The 27236-nt window shown below is 53.2% G+C and overlaps 1 protein-coding gene and 1 long non-coding RNA gene across 6 annotated transcripts in view; one reads left to right on the top strand and one right to left on the bottom strand.

Annotated features, from left to right (window-relative positions):
* Positions 1-15811, top strand: part of PAXIP1 (PAX interacting protein 1) — a 41279-nt gene extending 25468 nt beyond the window's left edge. For 3 of the 5 annotated variants that reach the window (XM_060415222.1, XM_042249059.2, XM_060415223.1), the window contains 13 exons: positions 1939-2034; positions 2646-2783; positions 3501-3622; positions 4464-4648; positions 5613-5656; positions 6695-6765; positions 8155-8257; positions 8471-8503; positions 10518-10686; positions 13227-13327; positions 14238-14372; positions 14454-14529; positions 14854-15811. In XM_060415222.1, the coding sequence (XP_060271205.1) occupies positions 1939-2034; positions 2646-2783; positions 3501-3622; positions 4464-4648; positions 5613-5656; positions 6695-6765; positions 8155-8257; positions 8471-8503; positions 10518-10686; positions 13227-13327; positions 14238-14372; positions 14454-14529; positions 14854-14993 (1413 nt within the window). In that variant the 3' untranslated portion in view covers positions 14994-15811. The remainder of the gene's footprint in view (positions 1-1938; positions 2035-2645; positions 2784-3500; positions 3623-4463; positions 4649-5612; positions 5657-6694; positions 6766-8154; positions 8258-8470; positions 8504-10517; positions 10687-13226; positions 13328-14237; positions 14373-14453; positions 14530-14853) is intronic. The other 2 variants (XM_060415221.1, XM_060415220.1) reach the window with 2 other exon arrangements.
* On the bottom strand, positions 13322-24570 carry LOC121819475 (uncharacterized). Its single transcript, XR_006059740.2, has 3 exons — positions 24384-24570; positions 17458-17666; positions 13322-13500 (listed from the first exon to the last, which is right to left on the bottom strand). It is a non-coding gene; the product is annotated as an uncharacterized LOC121819475 (long non-coding RNA).
* Between the last annotated feature and the right edge of the window lie 2666 nt (positions 24571-27236).

Raw genomic sequence — 27236 nt, 5'->3', positions numbered from 1 at the left:
GTTTTGTTTTTAAAACAAACTGTGACCAGCGATGAAAAGATACTGTACAGTAATGAACAGAAGAGATTTGGGGGCAAGTGAAGTGAACCACTTCATGGGAAATAGATGGGGAAACAGTAGAAACAGTGTCAGAGTTTATTTTGGGGGGCTCCAAAATCACTGCAGATGGTGACTGCAGCCATGAAATTAAGATACTTACTCCTTGGAAGAAAAGTTATGACCAACCTAGATAGTATATTCAAAAGCAGAGACATTACTTTGCCGACTAAGGTCCGTCTAGTCAAGGCTATGGTTTTTCCTGTGGTCATGTATGGATGTGAGAGTTGGACTATGAAGAAGGCTGAGCGCCGAAGAATTGATGCTTTTGAACTGTGGTGTTGGAGAAGACTCTTGAGAGTCCCTTGGACTGCAAGGAGATCCAACCAGTGCATTCTGAAGGAGATCAGCCCTGGGATTTCTTTGGAAGGAATGATGCTAAAGCTGAAGCTCCAGTACTTTGGCCACCTCATGCGAAGAGTTGACTCATTGGAAAAGAGTCTGATGCTGGGAGAGATTGGGGGCAGGAGGAGAAGGGGACGACCCAGGATGAGATGTCTGGATGGCATCACGGACTGGATGGACGGGAGTCTGAGTGAACTCCGGGAGATGGTGATGGACAGGGAGGCCTGGCGTGCTGCGATTCATGGGGTCACAAAGAGTCGGACACGACTGAGCGAGCAACTGAACTGGACTGAACCGAACTGAGCTGAACTGAAGTGAAGTGAAGTGAACTGAACTGAGCTGAAGTGAACTGAAGAGAACTGCCGAGAGGGTGATGTTCTGTATCTGGAGTGGGTGGAAGGGGGTCCTCTGCTGTGGCTCCGCCTGGAAGACCAAACGGTTACTTCCGACAAGTACTCCTCCCGCTCAGACCGGCCGGAAGCAGCGCTGCATGAAGAGCGCCCGGAGTTAACCGACAAGAAGCTCACGCTCTCCCAGCAAGATAGCTCAGACCGCATGTTTCTTCGATGGGTGACGACCAGGCAAAAACTGGGAGAGCTTGTCTGGGAAGTTCTGATTCATCCACCATATTCACCAAACATGGCACCTTCTAATTTCCATTTATTTCGGTCTTTACAAAATTCTCTTACTGGAGAAAAATGCTAATTCCCTAGAAGACTGTAGACAGGCACCTGGAACAGTTGTTTGCTCAGAATGATAGGAAGTCTTGGGAGCGTGGGACTATGAAACTGCCTGGGAAGTGGCAGCAGGCAGAGGGACGAAGCGGTGGACACGCTGTTCAGTCAAGCTCTTGGGCCGCATTAAAAATACATCTTTTAGTTTTAAAAAAATCAAAGAACTTTTTGGCCAACCCAAGAAAGTTCTCGCCCTTTTGGTAACAATGTTCCCCTCAGTGCCACACAACCGGGCAGCCACTGCAGTTGGGATGCAAGCCGGGATGAAGAAGCTCAGAAATTCAGAAGCTGAATTTAACTTTATGCTGCTCTGCTTTCTTTCTTTCTTTTTAGAATACAGTTGCTTAAAGGCAGCGCTTCTGGCCCCAGGGACCAGTTGGCGCTGTCTGAAACTTTTCTCGCTGTCCCAGCGGGGGAGGTGCTCTTGGCATCTGGCTTGGGGGTCGGGGTGCAGCCAGCCCCCTGAGATGTGGGATGCCCACAGTGCAGAACAGCTGGTTTTAAAACATCCGCAGCGCCCTGTCTCAGAGAGAGGGCATCCCACTCTTCCTCCAGGTTCAGATGAAGCAGGGCCCAGCGTTCGTCTTTGCTGGGTAGTGCTGGCTGGGAAAGCCTGTGAACATAACCGATGGCTGGCTCGCACTTTGGGGAATGCACTGTGTGCATACATGGTGGGTCTCGTGAGCGCTGTCCCTTTGGAGATCGAAAGGCCCTCTCCCCCGGGTGCGGGAGCTGACTGACCGTGGGTCTCGTGTGTGTGCAGATCATCCAGGCGCACGGAGGAGCCGTGGACCCCACGTTCTCGAGCCGCTGCACCCACCTGCTCTGCGAGAGTCAGGTCAGCGGGCTGTTTGCACAGGTGAGGGCTCGGCTCTGCTGGGACCAGGGGGGCTCTGAGCAACGCTGGGACGGTCGTGCTTGGAAAGGACTTTCTCCCACCTCTGAAGACAGGAAGCCGCTGCTCGCTCATTTCCGTCCGCCTCTGGCGTGTGCACACCTCTGTGGCCCCTGGCTTCTCTGCCTGTGAGGACTGGGGCGGAAAGGCAGGTTCCCAGTGAGAGGGAGGTGGACACCATCCGCCCTGGCAGGGCCACTCGCTGGCAGGTCCCCATCCTGCGGTAGTTTCAGGGGCAGTTACGTTTTCGTAACTCGCTGTATTCTCACGGGGGAATTCTAATTCCGATGGTCGGGAGTGTCCTCTCCTTGCGTGAATGAGTTCATTTCCTGGGCTGTCAGCTTTCCTCCCTGCTGTTGGCTCTTGTTCCTGTGTAAACGGTACCAGTTTCGTCTTGTGTTCAAGTTAACTGGTGACACTGTTGTAGTTTATTAGTTTAGTTGAGTGTTAAGCTCCTGAAATTCCTATATTGATAGGACTTCCAACAGAAGCGACCTTGTAGTTACAGCCTTGCAGTTCTGTGTGTCACCTGCGGTAAAGCCCCCAGCGACCGGCCCGTACTGTTGTGTTCGCAGGCGATAAAGGAGAGGAAGAGGTGTGTCACGGCGCATTGGCTGAACACAGTCCTGAAGAAGAAGAAGCTGGTGCCGCCCCATCGGGCCCTGCACTTCCCCGTGGCCTTCCCCCCGGGGGGCAAGCCGTGCTCCCAGCACGTAAGGCTCCCCCGCCTCCCTGCACAGAATGAGCATCTTGTTTCCTTCTCTGTCCCCCTGTAACAGTCACGGCTTCCTGACATTTAACGGGTTCTCCCACGTCTCGGACACTGTTTAATAAATGCCTGCTCCCTGGTGGCCCCGACGGTAAAGCGTCTGTCCACAGTGCGGGAGGCCCGGGTTCGGTCCCTGGGTTGGGAAGATGCCTGGAGAAGGAAATGGCAACCCACTCCAGTATCCTTTTCTGGAAAATCCCATGGATGGAGGACCCTGGAGGGCTACAGTCTGTGGGGTCTCAAAGAGTCAGACACGACTGAGCGACTTCACTCACTGTACACTTAAGTGTGTGACACCAGGAGTGGCCACAGCCAGCCAGACGTGATCTCCTGTCGGTTCTCCTGGCCAGATGAGCCCAAAACCGGGGTCAGTAAGAACTGACTGATGTGCCTAGGTGGCTCTGTTACTGCGATCGGAGCAGTGTCGAGCCGACACAGGGAAGCGTTCCCCTTTGGTGTGTGTGCTTCCTGTCCCCCTGGGTGGCTCGTGTGCAGCATCGTCGCCAGTAACAGTATTCCCAGAGGCGGTGCCACCAATGTGCCCGTCAGTGCTGGAGGAGGAATGGAAACACGTCTGTCTAAGCAGAGCTAACGGAGAAGAGCCACATCAGGCGGGTTAACCCATCGTGCCCTCTTGACCTCACTGGGCCTTTCCCCCCAGATTATCTCTGTGACGGGGTTCGTCGACAACGACAGGGACGACCTGAAGCTGATGGCGTACCTGGCGGGCGCCAAGTACACAGGCTACCTGTGCCGCAGCAACACCATCCTCATCTGCAGAGAGTAAGCGCGGTGCCGCCACGGCCACCCTCAGCCCGCACGCCCCGCCCGGGTCCCTCGGTCAGCTGGGTTCCGTCTGTGCCTGCACAGCGCTGCCCGGGTCCCTCGGTCAGCTGGAGCTCCCTCGGTCAGCCGGGGTTCCATCTGGGCCCGTGCAGCCCTGCCTCGGGTCCCTCGGTCAGCTGGGGCTCCGTCTGGGCCCGCACACCCCGCCCCGGGTCCCTTGGTCAGCTGGGGCTCCCTCGGTCAGCCAGGTTCCATCTGGGCCCGTGCAGCCCCGCCTCGGGTCGCTTGGTCAGCTGGGTTCTGTCTTTGCCTGCACGGCACCGCCCGGGTCCCTCAGTCAGCCGGGGCTCTGTCTGGGCCCGCATGCCCCACCCTGGGTCCCTCGGTCAGCCGGGGCTCCCTTGGTCAGCCAGGTTCCATCTGGGCCCGTGCAGCCCCGCCTTGGGTCCCTCGGTCAGCCGGGTTCTGTCTGGGCCTGCACAGCGCCGCTCCAGGTCCCTTGGTCTGTCTTGAGTTCTGGGGTGGACGTCACAGAGTCTGTTGACAGAATGGCAGTGATGTTGGTGGCGATGCTAGCAGGGGAATGAAACGGGATGATTCAGGAGGCTGCAGTCAGACTAGGTGGCGGTGCTGAGCTGACAGCCGGCCCGGTGGTGGCCTCGCGTCGTGGGGATGCCTCCTTACAGCCCGGCCAGCTCTGCAGACCCATCCTTGCCGCGTCCAGTGTGAGCAAGTGTGGGCTGGCTTGTGTTAACAGAAGTGTAAGTTTGAACACCGATAAGGCTAATGAGTGTGTTTTCTCTCCTCTCCTCCCCTGCCACTCCCCACAACAAAAAAGACCGACTGGTTTAAAGTACGAGAAGGCCAAAGAGTGGCGGATCCCATGCGTGAACGCCCAGTGGCTGGGGGACATCCTGCTGGGGAACTTCGAGGCCCTGCGGCAGACGCAGTACGGCCGCTACACCGCCTTCGGCCTGCAGGACCCCTTCGCCCCGACCCCACAGCTGGTGTTGAACCTTCTGGGTAAGCAGGCAGCTCCCCGTGGCCGCGGGCTGGCGCTGCAGGCGCCGCTCTTGGCTTCAGGGTGGTGTCAGTTTTCGTCTCATCTCCTGTTTCCTCTGGGTGCTGTCTTCTCTGTGCTGCCCTGACTGTGCTCCAGGCGGCCCCTCCAGGGAGTGGTCGCTCCCAGCTGCTAGAACACGCGCTGCCATGAGGGGGCCCATCCAGCTCTGGTCCTAATGGCCTCAGTTGCAAGAAAGCCCTCCCTGGTTTAATCCGCGGTCTGCCTGCTTCCCTGGGACAGACCTGGGTGTAACGTCCGCTCTGAAGCCGTGGTGCAGGTGGCAGGCCCGCCCTTGGTGACACGTGTCCTTGAGGGCCCGGCTGGGCCGCCGCCCCCATGCGCTGCACTCATCACAGATGGTTTCTTGGACGCCAGAGCCCCCGAGAACGGGGCTCCCAGAACGGTCTGGGGTGCAGCCCATGCGGGCGGGCGGTGCCTGCACTGGGCCACGGGCAGGCAGTTTGCTCAGGATTGTCTCACACGGAACCCTCGGCCCCTGCCAGGCTTCCCTGTGAACTCAGGAATAGTCCTCCCGGCTCCCTTCCTGGAGGCCGTCCCCTGAGCCTCTGCGTGTCCAGGATGACCCGCACCTGGAGAGGCCTCTCATTTCTGCTGTTACTGACACACCTCCATTTTTAATTGTTTTTCTGTTGGAACACGGTTGATTTACAACGTTGCGCTAGTTCAGGGGTGCAGCGAAGTGAATCAGTCATACTTGTACATGTATCTATTTTTGGGGGGTCTTTTCCCATGCAGCTGTAACAGAGTATTGAGTAGAGAGTTCCCTGTGCTGTGCGGCAGGGCTTTATTGTTAACCTGTTTTATATATAATAGTGGGTAGGGGTCCTGAAAAGGCTTTTATGTTGATTGTGGGTCCTTTCTTTACACAGTATTTCTGAACGGTAACCTGTCTTCTCTCTGCAGATGCTTGGAGAGTCCCGTTGAAAGTGTCAGCGGAGTTGTTGATGGTATGTCAAGTTGGTTGCCCCGCTGTGGCGTTACCGTGTTACGAAGGAGGAGGGCTATGTCTGTGTCTGTAACTAACGTAGTGATCGGCCGTCATGACAGATGAGGGCTGAATCATCTCGCCTGTCGTTAGCTGTTTGGTGCACCCTTTTTCCTCTTCGTTAATGATACTGGGAGTTCCTTATTCACACACACGTTAGCCCCATGACTTCTTCAGAGAGCCGCGAAGGTTTGCAGAGCAGAAGAGAGGGTGGTCGTGTGTTTCCGTGGGGTTCGGGAGGCGGGAACTGGGGCACCGGCGCGTCAGCCCTGGCCGCAGCTCCTTGCCATGGCGGCGGGCCTGTAGCCCGCGGGCTGGGATCTCTGGTGGGCTGCCTTCGGGTGGGCTACTCTGCACTGGAGCACCAGGGGTTGGTTAGTAGGAATAAGTAAGGGCTGCCCTTCACTCAGGTGGAGAGGCGGTTGCTTCCGATAGTAGGTGAATGAGTGTGCTGTGGGAGGAGGTCTGCGTTAGAGGCCAGGGCAAGGCTGGCTGTGGCGGCCTCAGGCACCGGCTCCCCTCTGGGCTCAGCGTCTCCGCAGGTCAGGGCCTCCAACTGGCGTCAGGAGCACGGGCACCGTGCCCAGGTCCTGGAGTGGCCGTCAGAGGCCTGCCTTCGCCTCCAGAGTGCTGTGACCTGACCGTCCTGCACCCTCAGAGGGGAACCTCCGTCTTTCTGGAGGGATGTGATTGCAATCGTTATGTTTTCCAAATTTCATTGAGACAAAAAATATTTGAAGTAAAAAGTGTTTTGAAAAGTTCAAGGTTGAGGATTAAATCTATTACAGGAGCTGAGAGGGGTGAAGATGTCTTAAAGTGCTGTTGGGTCAGGTGAACAGGGAGGGTGGCCAGGGCTCCCTGGGCAGCTCGCGGCACCCGTGGTCTCTGCCGGTTGTGCAGCGGGGAGCGTTTCTTGTGTGAGGTGAGGTGGCTAGAAAGCGCTCAGAAGCTGCTGTGTTACTGGGGAGGCTGACTAAGGTAAATTGTCCTTTAATTACAGGGTGTAAGACTACCTCCCAAACCGAAGCAGAATGAAGTAACTAATATCCAGCCTTCTTCCAAAAGAGCCAGGTAGGAAGAATCACCTTGTTTTTTTAAGGCTGATGGTCTTTCCCAGTATGTTCTAGGAAATGGTGGCAGTCGGGATTTTCACTTGGAAGGGCTTCCCCGCTGACACTGGTGCTGAGGAATCTGCCTGCTGATACAGCGGGCATAGAGACATGGGTGCAGTCCCCAGGTCGGGAATATGCCCTGCAGGAGGGCATGGCTGCACGCTCCAGTATTCCTGCCTGGAGAAGCCTATGGGCAGAGGAGTCTGGCGGGCTGCAGTCCATGGGGTCACAGAGAGTCGGACATGACTGAGCAGCTGAACTACCAGGACTTGGAAGGATCTGCTGCTTACTTGCCTCGCAGCTGTATCGTGACAGCTTTCGTTTCATTGCTGGAGACAAACGGGGAATAGACAGTGTCTTTTCCTTTCTTATTTAAAAAAATACCAGTCCAATCTTCTTTATCTTTTCCCTCTTTCTCTGGAACCCCTGTTCTAGGAAACGATCTGCTGTGGTGGGACAGGGGCAGGGGTACTGGAGCCCAGCTCCGGGCTTCCGCAGTGTGTGCCTGGGAGCCGCGCCGGGAGGGGCGGAGCCGCGCCGGGAGGGGCGGAGCCGCGCCGGGAGGGGCGGAGCCGCGCCGGGAGGGGCGGAGCCGCGCCGGGAGGGGCGGAGCCGCGCCGGGAGGGGCGGAGCCGCGCCGGGAGGGGCGGAGCCGCGCCGGGAGGGGCGGAGCCGCGCCGGGAGGGGCGGAGCCGCGCCGGGAGGGGCGGAGCCGCGCCGGGAGGGGCGGAGCCGCGCCGGGAGGGGCGGAGCCGCGCGCCCACACTTGTCTGGTCTGCCTGCTGAAGTTGAGCCGGCGGGGCCGTGCTGAGTGAGGGTCTTTGTCTCCTCAGCCACCCAGGCTGGGGATCGTTGGATTCTTTAGTAAAGCCTAATTATGTGACTATATCTATCATTAAAATGCTGCAGGTTTTTTAATTTAATAGACTGTCTCAAATATAACCTAAAAATAGGATTTGAAAAAGTTTAAGGAAAGGGAAAAAAGTTTAATGTAAAATCTGTGCTTGAGTCAACCAGCTTTGTCCTGCGTCAGAGCTTCTGGGTGAGATGGGGCCTGTGGGAGGCGGTGGGGGGCTGGGACCACAGGGGCCCCTGGGAGCCCCTGCTCCTGCCCTCAAAGACCCCCAGGGCCAGCGCGGGCTGGGGGTGGGAGGGGTGCTGGGTGAGAGCCCTTTGGGGTGACTTTGTGTAAATGGTGGGGAAGAAAGAGCAGATGAGCCACTGCGCTTTCCCTTTAAGGAAGGAGAACCACGCACAGGTAAAGCTCTCAGGGCCTCTTAAAGCTGTTGGAACCCCTTGTTTGGTAAAGAACACGTCAGGGAAGTAATAGCCGTTCTCTGTTTCATAGAATCGAAGATATTCCACCTCCCACCAAGAAGTTAACCCCGGAACTGACCCCTTTTGTGCTTTTCACTGGATTTGAGCCTCTTCAAGTTCAGCAGTACATAAAGGTGACCTTTCCTTCTGTTTTGCATAAGGACTTCTAGGAATGTTCCTTGCTGTGTCTGTTTGCTTTAGGCTAGCCGTCTCTAAGCTAACGAGTAGTCAGGAGTAGCCTGCTGTAGCAGTGTCCATGGTGTGTGCTTACTGTGTCGTCATGACGCCTTCGCCTTCCCGCCTCCTCTTGCTGCGGCTTCCTCCTTAGATGCGTGCTTTCTTGTTAGGACGACTCGGGCGAGGAGGCCAAGAGCAGTCTGGTAAGCACACGTTAGCGAGGCCGCGCAAATCCCATTTCCACACGGACTCCAGCTTACGAGAGCAGCTGTGCCCCTCCAGCTTTCCTGAATGAACCCACCATCTTCTCAAGACTTGTTCCCTGGAGTGGTGGGCCCAGGGCTCAGCAGTGTATTTGTGTTTATTTACATACATGCACTTCTGGAAGTACCACCAGGAGGGATTGTGGGCTTGTGTTTCGTTATGTGGCTGTCTGGGGAGGGGATGGGTAAAGTATAGTTGACCTGTATCACGGAGTCAAACATTTCCCTTTATTTTTTTAAGGAAAAGAAACAATTATAAGTGCTACTATAAAATTCTTTTTTTACTTTTAAGATTGGGCGTAAAGAGATCAGCTCTTACGTGTCTATGTCTTAGGTCGGTTTTTGTGTTGTCATTTCTTAGAGACCGTGTCTTAACTGCCTCACCAGCACTCACTTGGGCGTGTGCCGGGGTCCTGCCCCGGTGGATCCAGGGAATTCGAAGGGGAAACGGTGTAGGCGAGAAAAAACTTATTTATTTAGAAATATAAGATTAGATTAGGAAGAAATAGTGTAGTAGGAAAATTAGTGGAGAAAAAAGGCTGAATAACTTGGTTTACGTGGAAAACCAATAAAACTTCAGGACAAGAAGTTTGCACCATCTATGTTAGGCTGCCGGCGTCCATTTGCATAGTGGAGAGTGCCCCGCCTGGGGCTCCCTCTCTCATGGATCTTAGCAGCCGGGGCAAGTAAATAGACACGGCCAGCCTCCATGCCCCAGGTGGGAATTCAGCCAGAAAATAGAGTAAGAAAAGAAGACACGGGGGAAACCAGTCTTTCCAATGACTGGTCCCTCCTCTATTGTCCAGAAAGGCGTTATATACCTTTTGATTGTACATAGAGATCAATGGATAATACAAAGTTATGCAGCAGCAGCAGCCCTGACTCTTATCAAGACCAGGCTCTCTCTCTGCATACCTAGCTGTATACACAAGTCTTAGATGATTTACATCATCTTCTGGCCAGAGGGCCAATTAACATTTTACAGCCCTTTTCTGATAAGGGTAATAGTGGTGTTCTTCCCAAAGTCTAGTGCCACTCTGAGAAAGCACTAAAGTTACATTCTTACATAGCAAGGACACAACAATTCATAACAAGTAAAAGGAGTACAGTGATTTATAACAAAGAGAAAATCAATTAACTCAAAAGTCTAGTGTTGCTAACATCAAAACTACTATATTCCTTTTTCTATATCCCAATTACATTGATTAATATCCTTCAGGTGCCTAAAAGATAAAGGATATGGAGGCTTGGCGGCAAACATTAACTCAACAAACTCTTCACCAAACTAATTCTTAGTTCCAGGAGGCTCTATAACTTTAAGATGTTTTAAGCTTCGTGCCTCTCACGGTTGGGGGCTGTAAAGAATCCACAAATTGTAAAGTTGGGCAGACCGGTCAGATAAGTTAGAAAGCCATCAAGGGGGTTAAGCCGAGACATTCTTTTTATACGCAGGAGACTGTTGACTGGAGCTCTGAGTTAACTCTTTCCAGAGAAAGGTGGTGATGTCAGAAGAGTATAGTATAGCACACAGCAAACAGGCAGATTTTGGTTTCGGGGGAGATGCTCAGACAGAGGAGCCCTCGAGACCTGAGTCGCCTTGCCCGGCAGGCCTCTCCGCATGACCTTGTCGTGGGTGGGATCTCCCGTGCTGGCTCCCGGCGGGCGTGGGCGGCCTGGGGCCTCTACAGACGTCCTGCTTCTCACGGGGTGCCCCCCGGGGTCCGGTGGAGGGCCCGCTTTACTCCTGACTTGTGCGGCACTGATGAGGGAGATGCTCATTGTCGCTCCCAGTCTCTGCCTTGCTCGCACGGTGGCGTGGGTCTGGCTTCACTGCTTTCACCGTTTTCCGCGGCCCAGAGCCCCATTCACGGTCTAGACAAGTCCCAGCTGCGGGCGGGCGGGCGGCTCTGCAGACAGGATGGTCTGACGCCTGCTCTGTGTTCCCGGCCTGCAGAAGCTCTACATCCTGGGCGGTGAGGTCGCCGAGTCTGCACAGAAGTGCACCCACCTCATCGCCAGCAAGGTGACGCGGACGGTCAAGTTCCTGACGGCCATTTCTGTGGTGAAGCACATTGTCACCCCCGAGTGGCTGGAGGAGTGCTTCAAGTGCCAGAAGTTCATCGGTAAGGGGCCGGGCCGCACCTTGGGGACTGGGTGCCCAGTTAGGAGGGGTTTGCCTTGAATCTGTCCCCGTTTTCATCCCAGCAAACACCGAGTTCATTTTTTAAGTCTGTGAATTATAAGCAGATTCTCTCATGTCTCAGCGTGAAATTTGGTGCCTTTGCGTCTTGCTGTGAAATAGGAAGGCCGTGGTGATGGGGGAAGTGCCGGGGAAGAGCTCTGTGGCCCTGCCCTGCTGCTTCCTGACGGTTCGTCCTCTCTGCTACGCTGGCTGTCGAGCAGGGTTCCAGGTGTGGGTGGTGGACAGACCAGAGCCAGGGCGGCAGGAGCGTCCTGGGAATACGGGACGCGCGGCCTGGGGGTCAGTGCGGGGCACCCCCCACCCCCCCAGGGCAGGCAGGGCATCTGTGGTGGGACCGTCTCTCCGCTGCTGCGTGCCCCCCGCACGCCTCCTGCTGGGGGCTGCACAGGGCAGACCTGTGCTTGGGTGGTGTCCACGGTGGTCCCCTCTCCGCCCCGCCTGCTCTCAGTCGTTTGTCGGGAGCTCTTTGAAGTCTGCCCTGGCCACTGCCCCACGGCCGACTCCCATTTATCCCATGTCCTCACGTCTCCTTGCCGTCTTGTTGCTGTTCCCACGTCGCCTGCTGTGCCAGTGGCCGCCGGCCAGGCTGGCCCTGGTGTCCTCTCCGCTCTTGCCGCCGGTCGTGGCCTCCTGGTGGCTTTGGCGAAACAGGCGTGCCCTGGGCCCATCTCAGGCTTCTCTGCCCTGACGCCGGGGCCAGCGTGTCCAAGAGACCCCCACTACCCCCAGTTCCGCTGGGCAGACTGGGAGCCGACGGCGCAGGCCCGTGGGCTCTGGCTGTGCCGAGCCGACTCCCACGGTGCGTCTCGTGCCCGTCCGTCCCCTGCCAGTCCTGCAGCACAGGCTCAGGCACGCCTCTGCCTTCCCGCGTCTGTGCTCCAGCAGCGAGATGCCTGCTCCCCATGTCCTAAACGCACCAGCTCCCGGGACGAGTCCCCTGTGCGGAGGCAGCCCCTGGCGGCCACCCCTCCACCCCAACCCTGCAGCACGGCCCCCCCCGCCGGGGCTCTGACAGCTTTAACGCTGGGCGCTTCCAGCTGTGGGGGACAGGCGTTTTGACATTCTGTATTTGTCTTTACATAGTTTGAGACGCCAGTTGTATAGGTTATTTCTTTCTGGAATACACATGCCATTTGCACTGCTGTGGGAGGTTTGATTTTCAAGTTGACTCTTGCCACAACTCTGCAGAGAAGGCAATGGCACCCCACTCCAATACTCTTGCCTGGAAAATCCCATGGACGGAGGAGCCTGGTAGGCTGCAGTCCATGGGGTCATGACAAGTCGGACACGACTGAGCGACTTCACTTACATTTTCACTTTCGTGCATTGGAGAAGGAAATGGCAACCCACTCCACTGTTCTTGCCTGGAGAATCCCAGGGACGGGAGAGCCTGGTGGGCTGCCGTCTATGGGGTTGCAGAGTCGGACACGACTAAAGCCCCTTAGCAGCAGCAGCACAACTCTGACCAAGCTGATGTGACTCTAGCTGTTCCTCTTAGAAATCCAGGGTTGTCGCAGCCACTGTGTTCCTTTCAGAGTCCTCTCTCCTTACACACGGACTGCTTCCTCTCCTCCGTCACGGCTCTTCAGTAGGCCCAGCAGCCTTCATCCTGCTCTAGACGCTAAGATTTCAGATACATCCCTTGATTCAAGTATATATCACTTCGTGCATGACAGTACTTCTTTGTTCATTTTTTAACTTCACTTTTAAGACATTCTTCTCTTCTTTCACCGAGTGTAATGCCTTCTTTTTGAGGTGTTGTTTTGAGAAGAGAAGGGCGAGTGACGGACCCAGCGTGTGGCCCGTCGGCCCTACAGCGTGTCACCTGACTCAGCCCGACCCTGGACTGTTTGGTTACGATGATGAAATGCTTTTCTGAACGAGATGTATTCATAAGATTAAAACATTTTGTGATCTTTACTTTTTGACAAATTAGGTATTATTTAAAAATTCTTAGATCCTCAAGATCTGGTAGAACCGTTCTTTGTAAATTGCTGTATGTGTTTGTATATAAAAGGGACTTGTTTCTGGTACATCTGTAAACTGTGGCTATTGACTCTCGGCTGGAGTCCGGTGGCTCTGAACTCCCTGGTCCCTGGGAGCACACGCTGGCTGTGAAGCTGGTTCCCGGGCTGTCCCTCTGCACGGGCACCCTTCACCTGGGTCTGTGTTGGGGCGCTGTGGCCCCCCAACAGTGTAAAGTTACAGCTCGGGGTGGGGAGCCGTCCAGGGGTGAGAGGAGGGTCCACGGCTTTCGGGACATTTGTTCCTAAAAGCTAAGAAACCCTGGTCCAGGAGGAAGAGTATCTTTGGCCTGGCTGTTTTCGGGATGAAAGGAACTGAAATATGGTCGGGGAGACTTACTCATTCACAGGTTTCTCCCGGGGTGCCTGGAGCCGGTCGCACATGCTGTACCCCAGCTCCAGGCCCTCTCTGAGGCTGTGCTGTCTTCCTTTTCAGACGAGCAGAACTACCTCCTCCGAGACGCGGAGGCTGAAGTGCTTTTCTCCTTCAGTCTAGAGGAGTCCTTGAGGAGGGCCCACGCTTCTCCGCTCTTCAAGGTATGCCTGGACAGGAGTTCAGCTCAGCTGCTACGGCCATGTGGCCGCAACGAAGCGGGCGGCTCGCCCCCAGAGAGCTGGGCGCTCCCCTCTCCGCTGTGCAGTCGGGCCTCCTCCAGGGTGTGTTCCAGGGCTCAGAGAATCGATATGGAAAGAGATACATTACACATAACCTGGGTTCAAAGAGTATGTTAATGAATAATTTGTAAGAAATTTAAATTTTTTTTTTTGCTTTTAGCAACTATTCTCATAAAACATTTATTGAGCTGGAAAATGGAGACCATTCTTGAGAAAATATTAACTGAATATGTGTCTAATAATTCTAGACTACAATGTTTAAATGTTTCTAAGAACAGTTTGGAAAATTTTTTTGTATCAAACAGTGGCTTAGTAGATTAATAAGGTAATCAGTTTTTTTTTCTTAACTCTTAAGGAGCCAACTTAGGAATCAAAAGAGATTTGTAGTACTGAGCTAAGAGTACATTACCTAAAATAGTCTGTTATTCTAGATGTTTGAGAAGTTTAACACAAAATGGTACTTTTGGTACAGTTAAGAGTAAGGGTGTTAGAAAATTTTAACCATAATAAATCATTTTGTACTCCATCTGAGCTTTAGAAATTGTAGAAAATGTTCTTATTCTGGCTTTTACCACAGAATACCTCATGTATTACAGGAATTAAAGTCCTAGTCACTTTTAATAATTATAGGTCACACCTAGCATATGAGGGTGCTTGTTTCTGAAATGCCATGTCTGGGTTCTGCCAGGCCCACTTCATGTGGGGGACTAGGGGGGTCTAGCACCGTTTAGCTCTGTGAATTTAGGCGTTTTGTCAAACTTTTGGGGTAGAAGGAGAAATTACGCACGCTGAAAATTCAGTTTAAAACCAGTACACGTATCCTCATTTTTAGGCGAAATACTTTTACATCACCCCTGGGATCTGCCCGAGTCTGTCAACCATGAGAGCAATTGTGGAGTGCGCAGGAGGCAAAGTGCTGTCTAAGCAGCCGTCTTTCCGGAAACTCGTGGAACATAAGCAGAATAAGGTGCGCAGGAGTGGGGCGCTGCTGGGTGTCTCTGTCGTGCATGAGGCTCAGTAACCAGGGAGCTGCTTTTCTTTTCCCTAGAGTTTGTCAGAAATAATCTTGATATCCTGTGAAAATGACCTTCACTTGTGTCGAGAGTATTTTGCCAGAGGAATAGGTACGTTCATTGCTCCGCTGCGTGTCGGCATGGGTGTGGGCAGGTCCTCGTTGCTCCGCTGCGCGTCGGCATGGGTGCGGGCAGGTCCTCGTTGCTCCGCTGCGCGTCGGCATGGGTGCGGGCAGGTGCTCGTTGCTCCGCTGCGCGTCGGCATGGGTGCGGGCAGGTCCTCGTTGCTCCGCTGCGCGTCGGCATGGGTGCGGGCAGGTGCTCATTGCTCCGCTGCGCGTCGGCATGGGTGCGGGCAGGTCCTCGTTCTGCCGCGCGTCGGCATGGGTGCGGGCAGGTGCGTCCGCTTGACGGTTTTGTCTTTGTTCCTGGCAGATGTTCACAATGCCGAGTTTGTTCTCACTGGAGTGCTCACTCAGACACTGGACTACGAGTCATATCCTTTGGGAAGGTGGTGGATGGGCCCCTCTCAGCACTCCGGGAGCCCCCAGGCTAGGGCACACTGCCAGGGCTAGCGGTGGAGCCGCTGGGAGGCCCGCTGAACCCCGTAGGCTGTCCTCTTGAGTAGGTGCTCTCACGTCTCCAGGCTCTCTGCTGCCCTCCGTGTTTCTGTCTGAAAGCCCGTTCTGCACTGCCTTTCCTTGTGGAAGGAAGACTTGGTGTAAAGCCCGCCTGAGCCGTCTGTGGGTGACCCTTCGGGCCTCTCCTTGCGTCTGCAGCCTGAGAGTAGCTGCGTCGTCCTGCGGTGGGCGGAGGCCTGGGCCGCAGGGGAAGGCAGGGCCTGGTTTCCGGAGCGGGGCTTCAGGCACTGGGACTCTGTGTCTGCACGTGGCCGTGCTGGGTGTGGGCCTGGTCTGCGCTGCTGTGGGTTGTTTTCCTCAACACGCCTACATATAAGTTCAACTGACGCCCCTGCGCCCCTGCCAGGAGCCGCGGCCTGCCCCGGCCGCACCCGCGGACGCCCTTGTTTTCCAGCTGCTTTCTTCGGGACAAGCGTTTTTAAAGCAGGAAGACAAATATATTAAATATGTTGCATCTTATTTAAGATGTGTAATTTTATTCTGAGGAAACATAAATTATGTTTTGTATTATACAACTTTTAAGAGCCCACATTAGGTTTTATGATTCATTTGCCAGGTTTTTAACTGTTTTCACAACACTGTTAATGGAACTTTAGCTGCAAATAGAAATGATGTAAATAAAGACCTTGCTATCTCTAAATTATGAATGTTAAAGATTTGAAACGTTTTGTACTTTATTTTTATTTCTTATACTCTTTTCTTTTATATTGAAATCTTGCCCACATTTTAAATAAATGTACTTTTGAACTTTACTTAGAATTGAGTGATCCTTTCTTACGACACATTTTTTGGTATAGTTTATAGGGCTTGCATGAAGCTGGATCACATTTTAAGTAATTTCAAGGCAAAATATTTTCTCCTAGAATTTTCTCTCGTGGAAGTAATTTTCCATCAAGGTGAGACATAAACTCCTGAGCAGAGGTATGTTCACAACATTAGCAGTTAAGACAGCACAGGCACCAACTGGCCAGACGGTGTTAATCTCTCCCGCTTCTGTTCCAGGTACGGTTCTAATACTTCCTGTTGGGTTGTAGGTACAAAAGCATAAGTGGAGACCATCGTCTTACAGTGACTACTGACGTTCGAGCGTGTTGAATATGCTACAGGTATTCTCCAGTATACTCCAGTATTCTCCAGTATTCTCCAGTCCAGTGCTGCCACAGAGGTTCAGCCCTGCCCCAACATCACTGCCCATCCACATGCTCCTCAGACACGGAACTTGCCTCCACGGCAGTAGCTGAGGTGTCTTCCCAGAAGGAGCTGGAATTGGCTCCAGTCTATCCTGTTGCGCAGTCCCTACCGTTTAATTCCCGAACAAAGTGGAGGGGGAGCAGTTTCACGCCACAGGAGTGGTCAGCACTGCTGGGAGGCTCAGGCGTCACTTAGTTACGTGGGATGTCCTCCTGGCTTTGACGTGGAGCCACGTGGAGTCAGTCCTGCAGTTCACCACTGTGAAGTGAGGCTCCACAGCTGGGACCTCACCTGTGGCGACTTCCCCGTGACCCGTCTCTTGCCGTGTGGGTACTGTTAAGTCTCAGCACTCGTGCATGACACGCTGGTGGTCTGCTGGAAACAGTAATCTGCCAAGCTCTTCCAAACACCCTGTTGGCACTTACTTGCATCAGTAACAGACTATGTCTCAATGTGTGTCCATTTTGGTTCTCACTTTTGTACCTAAGCAAACACACTTCCCTGCAGAACTGACTCTCCTCATGAACTGCAGATGGAATGAATGTTGATGTGAAAGAATTTAGAATCTGTAAGGCCCCGGAAGTACAGCAGAAGTTTCATGAGTTGGCACAAAATGTTGGTTGCTCAGTATTCAGAGTTATGGGCCGCTTCTTACACCCTTGAAGGAAAGTCGACGTGATCGAGGCATAAAAGCCTCTGGGTAGAGTCTGTGCATCTGTGCAGTCTTCAGTGAAGAGGGGGGTTTGTTTAAGCAACATGCAAGTCTGACTGATTTGATTAACCTTTCAATGAGTGTTTTTGCAAAAGCTGCCAAGAAATACTCCTTAAAAACTCCAGGAGCTGTCTACAGCCAACTGGCCTGCACAGCTGCTAAGCACTGACTTGGAGGCTCAGAGGAAATTACATATGAAGATTTAAGAAAAAGATAAATCAACTTACTAGGTTGATTAGGTTATAAAATTATTTCTCATAAGGAAGTCTCTCAGTCCCATTGTTTGGCCTGACTCAAGATTTAGCAAAAGTACAATGTAGACCACATGTGTAATTCTAAAGTTTCTAGTAGTCACAGTAGGAAAGCTTTTAGATTTTAGTTTCTACAGTTTAATATATCTTAAGTGTTATTTCATTTATAAGTAATATTAAAAAATTTTTTTTAAATACTTCAGATTTCAGACCACTTAACAGTTCAAAAAGTAGATTTACATACCCAAGTTATTCTAAGTGTAGGTTTTTTTAAAGTTAACATTGAGGCTGACGGCTGAGCCCGTCTCTCATGCCAGGCTTGTGTCCCGTGCGTGGTGAGCTGGTGCGGCTGGCCTGCAGCGCCTCACTTTGCGAATGGGCGGGAGAGACACGGATACGACTGCAGACGGCACACTTGGCATCCGAACAAGCCTCTAGGATCATCTCATACCTCTGCGTAGACAAGTGCATGACTTTGAATCCAGATGGCAGAACAGAAGGACATGGAACTCACCTCCTCCCACAAATACATCTACACATGGAACAGTTCTCCCAATATCTCCTGGTGGGAAAGCTCAGGCAGCAAGGAGCACAGGAGAGATCTCCAGGTAACCCAGGGGGATGAACGGGCGGTGGCGGTGGCGGGGGGGTGGGGTCGGGTGGGGGGAAGAAGAACCAGGCCTGTGCCCCCAGGAGGAAGCTCTGATAGGGGACAGGTTCCGGCCCCCAGAAAGGCCCTCACCCAAACAGGGGCTCTTCAGAGACTTGGAGGAGCACGTAGCAGGCAGGGCAGAGAGCCCGGCAGAGAGGCTCTGTGCTGCCTGCACGCAGCCAGTCTCCAGCCAGAGACGCGTGCCAGCTGGTTCATGCAGGACAGGCGGGGGAGAGGACCACGGTTGGCTGCATGAACAGCCTGAGGGGCTGGAGTGTGGCGCCGCTGCAACTGGGGTGGCGTGGAAGACACCCCAGCCGTCGTAGAAGCAAAGCACCGATGTGAAGGGCAGAGTGGGCCCCCAGCAGCCTCTACACTCCCCAGCACAGCCCCACCACCACAAGCCCCAGGAGCACTCGGACACCAGCAGGGCCCTCACCTGCAGAGGTGGGGCTGAAATCAGCCTCCCTGTGGCCGATCTCTGGTTCTGTCCACTAGGCGCCTGCAGGGCACGCGATTGGACAGCGGCAGCTCCTTGGCTGGGGCAGGTTGGGCCCGGGCAGCCGTGGGTTTGTGGGTGCACCTGGGGGCCAGGCCTGGGTGCACAACTGCTGATTTCAGAGGATCTGCACCAGTGGCTCCGAACACAGCACCGAGGGCCCCCTGCCTGCACCCCCCCAGAGGATGGGGTCCCAAGCAGACCCACACCAAGACGGAGGGTCATGAAAGTGTCAGAAGTGAAAGAGGGGTCTAAAGGAAGCATTCAGGTGTCTAAAGGATTCATTACAAGAGAACTGCCACGAGGCTGCCGGCAGACTCCTCTCCAGAAACACTGCAGGTTAGGAGGGAGTGGCCAGGTAAGTTCAGAGTCCTAAAAGGGAAAACCCTGCCGCCTAGGATACTCTACCCAGGAGGACGGTCATTTAGCATGGAAGGAGAGGAGATCTTTCAGACGTGATGCTACGAGATGAGCCCCCAGGTCAGCAGGTGTCCAGTACGCCTCTGGGGAAGAGCAGAGGGCAATTACGAATAGATCCAGAAAAATGAAGTGACTGGGCCAAAGCAGAAACGACGCTCTGCAAACGATGTGTCTGGTGGTGACAGTGAAGTCCGATGCTGTAGAGAACAATAGTGTGTAGGATCCTGGAATGTTCGGTCCATGACTCAAGGAAAATTGAAAGTGGTCAAGCAGGAAGATGGCAAGAGTGAACACTGATATCCTAGGAATGGACTGGAATGGGTGCAATTTAATTCAGATGACCATTATATCTACTACTGTGGGCAAGAATTCCTTAGAAGAAATGGAGTAGCCCCCATAGTCAACAAGAGTCTGAAATGCAGTACTTGGGTGCAATCTCAAAAATGACAGAATGATCTCTGTTTGTTTCCAAAGCAAACCATTCAGTATCACAGTAATCCAAGTCTATGCCCCGACCACTAATGCCGAAGAAGCTGAAGTTGAACGGTTCTGTGAGAACATACAAGACCTTCTAGAATTAACACCCCAAAAGATGTCCTTTGCGTTATAGGGGACTGGAATGCAAAAGTAGGAAGTCAAGAAACACCTGGAGTAACAGGCAAGTTTGGCCTTGGAGAACAAAATGAAGCAGGGCAAAGGCTAACAGAGTTTTGCCAAAAGAACGCACTGGTCATAGGAAACATGCTCTTCCAACAACACAAGAGAAGACTCTGCTCATGGACATCACCAGATGGTCAATGTCAAAATCAGATTGATTATGTTCTTTGCAGCCAAAGATGGAGAAGCTCCATACAGTCAGTAAAAACAACCGTGGCTCATTTCATGAACTCCTTATTGCCAAATCCACACTTCAGTTGAAGAAAGTAGGGAAAAATGACTAGACCATTCAGGTCTGACCTAAATCACATCCCTAATGATTATACAGTAGAAGTGACAAATAGATTCAAGGGATTAGATCTGATAGATAGAGTGCCTGAAGAACTGTGGACGGAGGTTCGTGACATTGTGCAGAGGCAGTGATCAAATGATCCCCAAGGAAAAGGAATGTAAGAAGGTGAAATGGCTCTCTGAGGAGGCCTTACAAATAGCTGAGAAAAGAGAAGTGAAAGGCAAAGGAGAACAGGAAAGATATACCCATCCGAATGCAGAGTTCCAAAGAAAAGCAAGGAGAGAGAAGAAAGCCTTCCTGTGTGATCAATGGAAAGAAATAGAGGAAAACAATAGAATGGGAAAGACTAGACATCTGAAGAAAATTAGTGATACCAAGGAACATTTCATGCAAAGATGTGCTCAATAAAGGACAGAAATGGTATGGACCTAATAGAAGATATTAAGAAGAGGGAGCAAAAATACACAGAAGAACTATACAAAAAGATCTTCACGACCTAGATAATCACAATGGTGCGATCACTCACCTAGAGCCAGACATCCTGGAATGCGGAGTCAAGTGGGCCATAGGAAGCATCACTACGAACAAAGCTAGTGGAGGTGATGGAATTCCAGCTGAGCTATTTCAAATCCTGAAAGATGATGCTGTGAAAGTGCTGCACTCAATATGCCAGCAAATTTGGAAAACTCAGCAGTGGCCACAAGACCAGAAAAGGTCAGTTTTCATTCCAATCCCCAAAAAAGGCAATGCCAGAGGAAGTTCAAACTACCACACAATTGCACTCATCTCACACGCTAGTAAAGTAATGCTCAAAATTCTCCAAGCCAGGCTACAACAGTATGTGAACAACTTCCAGATGTTCAATCTGGATTTAGAAAAGGCAGAGGAACCAGAGATCAAATTGCCAGCATCCACTGGATCATAGAAAAAGCAAGAGAGTTCCAGAAAAACATCTGCTTCTGCTTCATCGACTACGCCAAAGCTTTTGACTGTCTGGATCACGACAAACTGTGAGAAATTCTTAAAGAGATGTGAATCCAGACTACCTGCCTCCTGAGAAATCTGTATGCTTGTCAAGAAGCAATAGTTAGAACCAAACATGGAAAAATGGACTGGTTCCAAATTGGAAAGGAGCACATCAAAGGAGCTGTATATTGTCACCCTGCTTATTTAACTTATATGCAGAGTACATCATGAGAAACGCTGGGCTGGAAGAAGCACAAGCTGGAATCAAGATTGCTGGGAGAAATATCAATAACCTCAGATATGCAGATGACACCATCCTTATGGCAGAAAGTGAAGAGGAACTAAAGAGCCTCTTGATGAAAGTGAAAGAGGAGAGTGAAAAAGCTGGCTTAAAACTGAACATTTAGAAAACTAAGATCATGGCAACTAGTCCCATCACTTCATGGGAAATAGATGGGGAATAATGGAAACAGAAACTTTATTTTTTTAGGCTCCAAAATCACTGCAGATGGTGACTGCAGCCATGAAATTAAAAGGCGCTTGCTCCTTGGAAGAAAAGCTATGACTAATCTTAGTTCAGTTCAGTTCATTTCAATTGCTCAGTCGTGTCCAACTCTTTGCAACCCCATGAACTGCAGCATGCCAGGCCTCCCTGTCCATCACCAACTCCCGGAGTTCACTCAGCCTCACGTCCATCGAGTCAGTGATGCCATCCAGCCATCTCATCCTCTGTCATCCCCTTTTCCTCCTGCCCCGAATCCCTCTCAGCATCAGAGTCTTTTCCAATGAGTCAGCTCTTTGCATGGGGTGGCCAAAGTCTTGGAGTTTCAGCTCTAGCATCATCCCTTCCAAAGAACACCCAGGGCTGATCTCCTTAACCTAGACAGCATCTTAAAAAGCAGAGAGGTTACTTTGCTAACAAAGGTCCATCTAGTCAAAGCTATAGTTTTCCCAGTAGTCATGTATGGATGTGAGAGTTGAGCTATAAAGACAGCTGAGCACCAAAGAATTGATGGTTTTGAACTGTGGTGTTAGAGAAGACTCTTGAGAGTCCCTTGGACTGCAAGGAGATCCAACCAGTTCATCCTAAAGAAAATCAGTCCTGAATATTCATTGGAAGGACTGATGCTGAAGCTGAAACTCCAGTACTTTGGCCACCTGATGTGAAGAACTGACTCACTGGAAAAGACCCTGATGCTGAGAAAGACAAAAGGCAGGAGGCGAAGGGAATGACAGAATGAGATGGTTGGATGGCATCACCAACTTGATGGACATGAGTTTGAGCAAGCTCTGGGAGCTGGTGATGGATGAGGAAGCCTGATGTGCTGCAGTCCATGTGGTCGCAAAGAGTAGGACACGGCTAAGCGGCTGAACTGATCTGACAGTTGAAGGGCGTGTGTGTGCTCAGTCGTGTCTATGCCTCTGTGGCCCAGCAGGCCCCCCTGTTCTGTTCATGGGGTTTCCCAGGCGAGAATACTGGAGTGGGCGCCATTTCCTGCTCCAGGGCATCTTCCTGACCCAGGGACCAAACGCACGTCTCTTGTCTCACTGAACCAGCTAAAGCCCAGAAGTGAGACAGAATCTGCAAATCGAAAAGCAAAAGACTCCCTACAAACCAAAGTGCAGGGCCTGATGGGTTCACATGGGAATTCTACCAAACAAGCAAAGAACTTATACCAATTCTACTCAAACTCTTCCAAAAGACTGAAGTGGAGGGAACACTCAAGACACTCTGTGAAGCCACCGTCACCTTGATAGCAAAATCAGAGACGCTGCAAAGAAAACTAGGCCAGTGTCTTTGATGAATACGTTGTAGTTGTTTGATTCATCTCTGATGAATATAGATGCAACAGCTCTCAACAAATTAGCAAAAGCCAAAGCCAACAAGACATAAAAAGGGCCACACGCAACAGCCAAGTCAGATAAATCAGCACTGCAAGGGTGGCTCAGCGCACGCAAAGTTAATGCCATACGCCACAGCAACAAAAGCAAAGACGAAAACCACGACCACATGATCCTCAGTGGGTTCAGAAAATGCCTCTGCAAAAATTCAGCATCCATTCATGATTTTAAAAAACTTACAAAAGTGGGTATAAAGGGACTGTATCTCGACAATAAAAACTATGGCAAATCCACATAGTGTAATACCAGTGAAAAGCTGAAAGTCTTCCCCCTAAAATCTGTAACAAAGATAGAACTCACCACTTCTGTTCGACATAGTATTGCAAGTCCTAGCCACAATAAAAAGACAAGAAATAAGGGTATTTAAGCTGGAGGGGAGAGGTGAAACTGTCATGATATGCAAAGGACATGATACTATATATAGAAAACCCTGCAGACTCCTCACAAAAACTCCTAGAACTGAGAGACGAATTCAGTAAGGGAGCAGCATACAAGATTAACATACAGAAATTGGTTGCATTTGTTCCATTGAAAATGAAATATCAAAAAGGGAATGTTTAAGAAAAAACAAACTCCCTTTTAAAATTGCATCCCCCACCCAAAATAAAGTACTTAGGAATAAACCTGACCAAGGAAGTGGAAGAATTATATACTGAGAATTAATATAAAACATTAATAAAGGGTCCCTCTGTTGCTCACCTCAAACTATCACCAACATTGTTAATCAGCTATATCCCAATATAGAATAAAAGGTTTAAAACAATAAAAGGACTAAAAAAATATTAACAACGGAAACTGAAGACAGTTGAAAATGGGAAGATACCCCGAGCTCTCGGATTGAAAGAATGAGTGTTAAAACGGCCAGACCACTCAAAGCAACCTACAGAGTTAACGCCATCTGTAGCAAATTACCCAGGACATTTTTCACAGCTAGAATAATCCTAAAACCCAGGTAGAAACATAAAGACCCAGAACTGCTAAAACCATCTTGAAGAAAAAGAACAAAGCAACTCACTCCAGTATTCTTGCCTGGGAAATCCCATGGACAGAGGAGCCTGATGGGCTACAGTCCACAGGGTTTGAAGGAGTCAGACTCAACAACAACAAACTATCCTCTTGGATAACTTTCCTTGGAAAAGGACACTATTCTAAGATAACTACTACTGCCCATAAGCCAAGGCTTGGGTCTCCTTCGTTTTATTGTCTAATGGTACCAGGTGGTAGTGATGGCAACCATCACATGTAATTTCCCGCCGAAGACAGTTACACCAGCAGGTCGCAGCAGAGACCGGCAAGTTCACACCCCAGTCAGCTGCTCAGGCGTCCCAGGTGGCACAGTGGGAAAGAATCCGCCTGCTAATCCGGGAGACGCAGGCGATGCGGGTCCCATCCCCATGTGGGGAAGATCCCTTGGAGAAGGAAATGGAACCCACTCCAGTGTTCTTGCCTGGAGAGTCCCAGGGACGGAGGAGGCTGGTGGGCCGCAGTCCACGGGTCCCCAAGAGCCCGACATGACTAATCCACCAAACTACAACAGTCGCGGCCCTGGTCAGACTCCCTGAGAGGCGCCTGTAAGAACACAGCCTGTCCACAAAGAGGAACCAGACGCAGCAGGAACCAGGTGTGCTGAGGACCAGCCTGGAGCAGCAGCACGGCCTGGGGGAGGACACAGCCCTCAGGAAGGGCTGCAGGGCACCCCCCGGACGCCCCCAAGGCCTGGGAATGCAGGTGGCACACGCCGAGAAGCCCAAATGGGGCAGGTCTGCCTGAAGCCGACCTTACCTGGTGTCTCCAAAATGGCAGGCCTGTGGAGACAGCGGGAGTCAGTGGTCCTGAGCGCTGGGTCCCAGGGGAGGCTGTGCAGCCGGTCCCCAACCCATTCCTCCTGGCGGCTACTCAGCCGAACGCAGAGACGCCAGGGCTTGCTCACAAGGTGGCGGAGCAGGAGACGGAACAATCAAGTCTGCCTCCCAGAAGGCCTTGGGCTGGGGCGTTTACAGGATAAGGAATTAGGAAGCTGCACGTGGGGAGCATGGGGAAAGGTGATTGGGAAAAGGTGCGGACTGGTCCTTCCACAGGGGCTCACAGGGCCGCAGGCCGCCCCACGTGCCGAAGGCCCCGGGCACTTGTGCAGGCTCAGCTGGAAGGGCCCTGGTCCCATCCAGCCGCAACCAGCTCAGTGCCAACCGGGCACAGCTGACCCCTCAGTTCCTAGGAAACAGCCGCACAAAGGCAAGCACATTCCTGTGGAGGCCCCGAGCTGCCTGCAGGACGCACGGATCCCCACCGTGAGCCGCAGGGTCCCGGGGGCGGCCGTGCTGCGGCCTTGGGGGGCCTGGGCATCCCCTGCACATGAGGCCCGGGCCACCCGCTGGTCCCCGGGGTTCTCCAGGATCCTGGGCGCTCCCCGGCCTGTCTGGACGCGGACTGCAGGCACAGCTGCCCCGGGGCAGGGGGCAACGCTGCCCTGTTGGGGTCTCAAGCTCTCCCGAGTCCTTGGCTGCTTCCTCGCCCCAGCAGGCCTGTGACAGGGACTCAACCAGACAACTGGGGCTCGCCGGGGGTCCCCAAGAGAGGCCTCTCCCGCCCTGGCCCCTGTGGGCTTCAGGCGCAGTGTCAGCTCCCCAGCGGGTGGGGGCGGCGGGTGAGTGTTCCCTGGGCGGGGTGCTCCCTTTGCTGGCCGCAGCTCTGACTCAGGCCTGGTGGGGGCCCTCCCCCGGGGCGCAGGCTCCACCCGCTGCTCCCCCCCACCCCGGCCCCGTGTCTGGAAGGCTCGGGGCAGCCCCCCTGTGACCCTGGCCTGTGGTCCCCCGTGGAGTCCCGCCCCCCTGCCCCGCTTCTTGGGCCCGCGCCCTGGGGACCCTCTGCCCACCCAGCACTCTCCCACGGGCTGGAGCCCTCCCACCTCCAGCCCAGAAACCTGTTTCCCAGAGGTTCTTCAGGTTGCAGTTTAAGAAACTCGGAATGCAAACTGTCAGGCATCCTTCCAACTCTTTGGGTGAGACGAGGCTCCCAGGCATCAGGAATCACATGCCACCCACGTTCTCATCCCCTCTGAGCTGGCCGCTGCCTCCTGAGAGGGGGAGTGGGAGCCCAGAGAGGCCAGGACACCTGCCCGGGACACACAGCGGCCGGCAGGCAGGTGGAGGGCGGTCCTCTGAGCGCGGAGCCTGTGGCGTCTGGCAGGAGGGCTACACCTCCTGAGGGTCAGTAAGCTGCTTTGGGGATTTTCTAGAATTAAAAGAAAGGCCTTCAGTTGCCTGTGGGGAGCCCTGGTAGGCCCAGAAGCACGTGCCTGGGGTGAGGGGGCAGGCCCCTCAGCCCCGCTCCTGCGGGCCTTCCCGTGCGGGTGTGGCTGCGGGCCCCACAGCCTTTCCCTGAGGCGCGAGCCGCCGGCAGGGCCGTGGATGGCTCCCGGCTCCACCGAGGTGCACACTGGGAGAATCCAGACGGGAGCCCGGAGGAAGTGGGGAGCCCTGCAGGGTCCGGGGGGCTGCGGCTGCCCCTTCCCAGAAGCACATAGATCCGTCCAGGGGCAGCCTGGCTGCTGGAGGGGCCTCTCCCTGCAGGGGTCTGGGTGGGAGGACAGGCCGGCTCACGGACCCCCAGGCCTGCCGCCCCCTCGGGCCCCGGTCACCCCTTCCTCCAACACCCAAGCTGTCCCTTGGCAGGAAACCCCGCGTTAGGGGCTCAGTTGCGTCACTGCCCCCACCCCCCACCCCATCCTAACTCACCCGCAGGGGCTTTGAATGGATGGGACCTTCTCCAGGGGTCTGTGCTCCACCATCACAGATGATCAAGTGTAGATACGGCCGGCAGGGTGGCTCCTGACCAGGGGGGAGGTGGCCTCATGGAACAGAGAAACGTGGACGCGGGCAGGCTAGGTGAGGCTGTCCAAGGGTCGGAGGTCTTCCACCTCAACAGAGGGACCCCCAGAAGCCGGGAGGAGGCCCACGCCCCAACACCTCTGTTTGGGGAAGCACGCTGACTGAAACCTCCCTCCCTGGCCAGGCACCATGGTAACCACTTGCGTGAGTTGTTTTACGACAGGAGGCCCTGGTAAGGAACACGGAACTGATAAGCCACCTCCCACCAGAAGAGTGTGGGAAAGGTCAAAAGGAGACACCACATGTCCGACCACCGCCCCGAATCCTCCTCTCTGGCTTCCATCTTGGCTGAACAGGGCGTGCACCACCAGGAAGGACCCTGAGTCAGGATGATTGGCTAAGGACAACCCGGAAACTAATCCTGTCACCATGAAACCCAAGACGGCAAGCCACGTGGCAGAGCTGTTCTCCTGGGTTCCCTTCCCCTCCTGCTCTCCACCCGGGCATCCTTTCCCAATAAAATCTCTTGCTTTGTCAGCACATGTGTCTCCTCGGACAATTCATTTCCGAGTGTTAGACAAGAGCCCAGTTTTGGGCCCTGGAAGGGGTCCCCCTTCCTACAACACCTTCATCACAGACTTTTGACCTCTAGCATCCCGAGAGTGTACATTTCTGCCACTTAAGCTGCCCGGTTTGGGGCACTTTGTTAGGGCAGCCCCCGGGCAGCTAGGACCCCTGCCAGGCTCATCTTGACGAATGACCCGAGCGCAGGACGGCCAGTCGAGCTCCTGGCCCCACCGCCAGGGCA

Source organism: Ovis aries, chromosome 4, assembly GCF_016772045.2.
Source record: "Ovis aries strain OAR_USU_Benz2616 breed Rambouillet chromosome 4, ARS-UI_Ramb_v3.0, whole genome shotgun sequence".
Taxonomy (NCBI): Eukaryota; Metazoa; Chordata; class Mammalia; order Artiodactyla; family Bovidae; genus Ovis; species Ovis aries.
This window is presented reverse-complemented; position numbering and strand designations above follow the sequence as displayed.